Raw genomic sequence first — 6346 nt, forward strand, 5'->3', positions numbered from 1 at the left:
ATTAGAATTATTTAGCTTATTTGTTTTGCCAGGTTTTTTTTAAAGGCCAGGCTATATCTGAAGTAAAGCAAACTGGAAGCCAGAGGCCACACAGGGTTGTCTGGCCCCCTTTGTTATTTACTTCAAGATATCTTTTAAAGGCTTATCTTAACAAAAATGTGTCTAGTTTACAAATAAACTTTATTTTGCTAGGTTTGGTAACTGAGCATCACAAACAAAATAACAATAGAGTCTTTTTTGTTTCTTGCTATATTATTTTATTAGAATTTGGTGAAGCTGAAAGAATGATGGATGTCTTTGATTCTTCCAAAAACTAAATCTATTTCTTTCCATGTTCCATTTCCCTTAATTTACAGAATCTGGACAGCATTATCTAAAACAATTTCATAGGTTTAGCCATTTGTCTCTTCTGAAACTATCTTCTTTTTAGGCTGGACAAACGGAAGTGGCCATTTCCTTGTGTGAGAATCCTCTCAGTACTGGATATGTCACTCCTGACTTCCATGAACTGCTGCTCCAGAGGCTTCCTCTTTCATTTTTGCAATCAGTTGGCAAATGGAGTGTATCAAGGTCTGAACTGCACCATTGGCTGTTCTGTCTGAAAAGCTGTCATCAGATAAAACAGAGTGCAATTGGGATTGGCTGACATTCCTGCAGTCCTAGGACTCTGCCTTCCCATCATTACTAAATCTAGAAGCTGCTCTACAGCAGGGTCTCCAACCTTGGCAACTTTAAACCTGGAGGACTTCAACTCCCAGAATTCCTCAGCCAGCAAAGCTGAGTCCACAAGTCTTAAAGTTGCCAAGGTTGGAGACCCAGGCTCTCCTCCATCTGCCTGTTTGTTTACTGAACCTTATCTCACAGTCTTAAGTCATGGGAAACCAAATAGGGATGGCTATAAGCCAGGATTTCCACAGTGTAGTAGGCCTTAGGAAACTGTGATTTGTTGACTCAAGCTCTACTCCAGAAGGAATAGCAAAAGCACTTAGACTTATATACTGCTTCACAGTGCTTTTATACCCCTCTCTAAGCAGCTTACAGGGTCAGCATATTGTCCCCAACAATTTAGGTCCTCATTTCACCCACTTCGGAAGGATGGAAGGCTGAGTCAACCTGGAGCCTGCTGAATTTTGAACTGCCAAATTGCAGGCAGCCAGCAGGCAGTAGAAGTAGCTTGCAGTACTGCACTCTAACCGCTGTGCCACCACGGCCCTTTATACTGCAAAGACAGATCTGTAATGTTTCTGCCTGCCATGGGACAGGCATTCACATGGTAGACGTTCTTAGCTCATCCTGCCTCTCAACCGCAGAGAGTTTCCCCCTCAGGACTTAGGACACTCATCCATCAACTTTGTATGATCCACAGTTGCTACAAGAGGCAGTTTTGCCACACCCCTGCCCTGTACTATGGCCAGTTGAAGGTTGTCATTTTCTCAGGGCCACAAGGAAACTCTGTGAGAGCACAGAGCAAGGTGCAGTAGGGCACCTTGACTGGGGGAGGGGGTCCTGACTGACTCATCGGAAGATGCAGCCTGACAGGGATGACAATTGCATGTTGGCCTAAAACTAAAGGTTAGTGGCTGAGGGGAAGCGCTATTGGTTCTTTTCCCAATGTCACCGCCTCCACCAGACTTTCTGAACCATCTCTGGCTTCACCCTCACATCCAGAAGCAGGAAATGAGAGATCCGTTTCCTCGTCCATTTTTTAAATCATTTTCTCCTGCTCTGTAACCAGAGGTGGGTTGCGCATACTGTAACAATCAGTTCACCTCGTGCAGAACCAAAAATGTGAGCATGTGCGTGCACATCCCTTTCGCTTGCACACAGCTGCAAAACCACAGGGATTCCCTGTGCAGCAGCAGCTGTGGTGAGTAGAGTGGGTGAGACCAGAAAGCAGATGGGCTGCGTGGGTGGGGCGAGTGAGCCAGATATATAGGGTGGGATAGCACCGGGGTGAGGGCGTGGGCCCAGCAGGTGGTTGGAACTATCGGTACGGGCAAGCTGGTCCAAACCGGCAGCAACCCACCACTGTCTGTAACCTCAGTCCCTCCATCTTCCTGAAACCCCAGTCCCTAAACTGAACCCCAGCAGTAGACCTACACTTCTTTGCAGTGGTGGGATTCAGCCGGTTCACACTAGTTCGGGAGAACCGGATGTTAACTTTCTAAGCAGTTTGGTGAACTGGTTGTTGGGAGAAATCATTAGGGCAGAGAACCGGTTGTTGGATTATTTGAATCCCACCACTGCTTCTTTGTCGCTACAAACAAAATTCAGAGAAACATCAGGCTAATAAAGAGTACTTTGCACAGGTGACTAGCCAAGTAATTCCCTATGTTGCTTAATGCACAACTAGTAGCTGAAGGTGCAAGTTATTTATGCTCTTACGTGGTCACCTTTCTTGCAATGTTCACAGGGAAGGTTCACCCACCCCCAACTACACTGCAATGAACTGAGAAGTTCAAGAAGGCCCAGTGTTGACAAATGGAGGGACAGGGAGGAGGGTTACCAAATTATTTCCATATTGGCTATTGTTCCTATTCCAGAGCCCAGAATCTTCTTTCTTTGGGATTCTGCATAACACCTCAGTACAATGTGTCCTGAGACGACATAACTTGCACTGGCTTTGATGCCAATTAAAGTTAGTGAATCAATAGAGTTGATTCAGCTTTTGTACCTTCCTTTTGCCAGCAGAAAAATAAGAGGCATTTTTGTTGACCCCAATATTCCTGGTTTGAGATGTTACTAAGAAGCCCTGGGATCAGGCAGTGTTGATCAGCAAGGAGAGATGATGTGCTTGGGGGTGGAGGGGAAATAACGTTAGTGTATTTGTAGGACGAGAGTAATTTGTAAGCATACTGTGACAAGTGAAAGTTCTAAACTGGTTGCATAGAATTCAAAACGCAGAAAACTCATCAGCCAAAGAGCAACTACTGGTACTCCTTGTTGAGTGACCACAACTGGGACCAGCAACTCTGTTGTTCAGTGAAACCATTGCTAAGTGAAACTATGCTTATGTTCTTCATTCTGGTGTCCTTTGCTTTATGTAGGTCAAAAATGCAAAGACTGGTTGCAAAGTTATTTTTTTTCATCACCGTCACAATTGCGAATGGTTGCTTTATGGGGCTGCTGCTAAATGAGAACTACCTCCACAATACAGCTGCAGTTGCTTCCATGGATGTTTGATAAGAATGGGGAATTTGATATAATTTAGTGGCTGGTTTCTAGATAAAAGCTGTCATGTACCGTCTCCTCAGATTTGACCTTCCTAATGCTACAAAAGCATTCAGCCTCCTGAGTCTGGCTATTTCCTTCCTGGTTCTCAACATTTTCAACTTTCAAGATCAGCAGTTGGTGAAGGCCTTCGGCTGCTCTTACCTTGCATCAAGATTCTGTACATATTGCAAGCAGGTCTTCAGCTTAAGAAGTTTGTCTTCTGAACTCCATGAATCTCTGGCATCTTTATCAAAAAAGTCAGAGTCATCCTCTGCTCCAGATGACCTCGGGATGCTTGTGTACAAGGGAAGAGCACCAGGTGTGTGATTAAAGCTAAGAAAAACCCACTCTGCCAATAGGTACCCATATACAGGTAGTCCTTAACTTATGACCACAATTGAGCTCAAAATTTCTGTTGTTAAGTGAGATATTTGTTAAGTGAGTTTTGCCCCCTTTTACAACTTTTCCTGCCAGTTGTTAAGTGAAATCCCCACAGTTAATAAGTTAGTAACCCGGTTGTTAAATGAACCTGACTTCCCCGTTGGCTTTGCCTGTGAGAAGGTTGCAAAGGGTGATCCCACAACCTTGGGACATAGCAATGGTCATAAATCTGAACCAGTTGCCAAGAATCTGAATTTTTAATCACACTATTGTGTGATTAGGCTGCACAGGTTGTAACTGTAAAAAAACGGCCCTAAGTCACATTTTTCAGCCTGTTGTAACATTGAATGGTCACTAAATGAACTGCTGTAAGTCACAGACTATCTATATGTTATAATTCTTCCATCTTCTGTAAAAACTCTCATCCCATCAACCCAAAAGCAGATGTAAATTGTAAGATAATGCATACACATCGTAAAAATAATTCCTAGGAAACTATTTAAATAAACGTGCAGTTTTCCCACATCTCAAAGCTAAGGATGTTCCTGATTTCCTGAAGCACATTTCTCCAGCTTACTGTCCTTCACATATTAGCCCTGAAGCTCCCAGAATTTCTGGCATTCCCTATATAATTGATTCATCTGCTATTGTTTGCAGAATTCTTGTTCAAGGATTGAGAGAGGGAGGGAGGGAGGGAGGGAGGGAGAGGAGGGGAGGTCCATTTATCACTTATCTTCTGCAAAAATCATAATAATGATCTAAAAATTTGGGAACATTATATTTGAGATCCTTCACATCTGTCAAGTAAATAGGTACTACCTGTCTATGGTTATGAATAGTTCAGCAAGTTTTTATTTACCATTCTTTTTTTTTTTTACCTGCGCTTGTAATTCATCAGTGTTTCAAGTAACTTGGCAGCTTTTTCATATTCTCTTCTCATTCCTGCATCATGCATCAATTTGAGTTCAATTTGCCGCTGGTGTCTAGGATTGGCAAAGAATAACTGTGAGTTACTGTATACTTTGTCCTTGCAATGTTCACTATCTCTGTGATAACAAACATTATCTATCATTTCTCTGCTATATAAAAACTAATCCACCAATGTCTGGACTTTTGTTACTCTCCAGATTTTTAAAAAAAGAGGGGAAAGGGAGTGTAAGGCTGACTCCATGCAACTGAAGAATTGGAGTTATAAGGCTCATACAATATATTACCTGTCTTTCAGTTTTTATTCTTGTTTCTTAAACCAAGTTCTCTAGAATTTAGCAACTGAATATGTGCAATTGGATTTAGAGCATGACTGGAGAAGGAAATATTCGTGTCTTTTTCCTTTGAGTGAGGGAGAATAACCTGTCAATTTGGAAAATGGACTGCTGTTCATATGTTTATGTTAACAGTTTCCTTTCTGCAGGGGTTTTTAACTCTAAAAAACTTTAGAACTACAAAATAAGTAATATTTCAACTCATTTTTATTTCTCCGATAAAGTATTGTATTTCTTCAACCACCTGTATTTTGAATTAATTGAACTGCAATGTATACTATAGTGCTTCAAATACGGCAATCTTCTTCCTGGACTTTTAGCTATGCAGAAAAAAAACCCTGTTAATCAGCAACTAGTTTGGATGTGAAGCACAGGAGAAAGTTAGAATTAGTGACTAACATACTTGGCCCAATATATAATCTGAATATTCAATTATTTTCAGGTGGTGAACAGATGCTGAATATTCTAAATTAATCAGGTTTCAATATATCCCATATCCTGCCTTTCCTCTCCTTCTGCCTTCTTTTTGCAAATTCACAGAGGTGATATGGGTGATCAATCAAGCATTTATCAGACTGTCCAAGTGCATCATGAACAATGGAAAGTATCTCCTTGAATGCCAACATTGCTTGATGCTCATCTGTGGAATTAAGGCAGCTGTCTGAGTATTTGTGAAAAGGTTACTTATCACTTTCTGGCTAAAATCAGATCATCTTTGAATGGTTAAGCAAACTCTAAAATTAGAAATCTGGAGCTATAGAAGGAATTTATAGAAATGACTTTACCTTTCCAGTGAAGGAAGCGATGTGGACATATGAATCAAGATCATCACTGCCACAGCTAGCTGCCAAAGTCCAGTCACTGCTGATGTCATGATGCTTCATAAAAAATCCAAACCAACATTTATGAGTAATAAAAAATTATTGTCTTTTGATATCTGAAAATTGCATGTTGTTTCAATGCAGTTGTCAACCAATAAACCAATTAACCAACCAACTAATCAATCAACCAACCAACCAACCAATCAGTATCCATTAATCTTGTTATATAAGCAAAGGGCCATTGGGAGAAAAATACACCCTGCTTCCAGATATATTAGTTTGTCTTCCCATGAATCTCAGTCAGAATTCTTCTGCAAGTTGGAATCTGACTTATATGTAAGGAATTTTAGCATACTGTAGATTCATCTACTGTATGCCTGTCCAATGTCCATAACTCTCCCTGGATGAGATGGGCAAGGATAGCAAAGGATTGTATAATAATCAGCTGAGTTATTTTGCAAACCACTTTGAAAAATAATGACTCCTAAGGATCTCACAGGCTGCTGGTGACCCAGGTTTGAAATCCTTTCCCCATGAAGGCTTATGGGCTACCATCTGATTATCATTTCTCCAAGAATTTTGATGAAACATTTTATTCTGCGTCATGCTGAATTTTGATGAAACATTTTATTCTGCATATAAATGTTCTTAAGCGGCTTGTATGTATGT

The 6346-nt window shown here is 41.0% G+C and overlaps 1 protein-coding gene across 1 annotated transcript; it reads right to left on the minus strand.

Annotated features, from left to right (window-relative positions):
- Nucleotides 1-302: 302 nt before the first annotated feature.
- Nucleotides 303-5747, minus strand: LOC148128088 (uncharacterized). The gene is made up of 4 exons (XM_087922957.1): nucleotides 5642-5747; nucleotides 4473-4577; nucleotides 3376-3507; nucleotides 303-606 (listed from the first exon to the last, which is right to left on the minus strand). Exons 1-4 carry the CDS (start codon nucleotides 5728-5730, stop codon nucleotides 489-491), a joined length of 444 nt encoding a protein of 147 aa, XP_087779083.1. The 5' UTR covers nucleotides 5731-5747; the 3' UTR covers nucleotides 303-488.
- Between the last annotated feature and the right edge of the window lie 599 nt (nucleotides 5748-6346).

This window comes from Pseudonaja textilis, chromosome 1 (assembly GCF_049901715.1).
Source record: "Pseudonaja textilis isolate UNSWEBS1 chromosome 1, rPseTex1.2, whole genome shotgun sequence".
Taxonomy (NCBI): domain Eukaryota; kingdom Metazoa; phylum Chordata; class Lepidosauria; order Squamata; family Elapidae; genus Pseudonaja; species Pseudonaja textilis.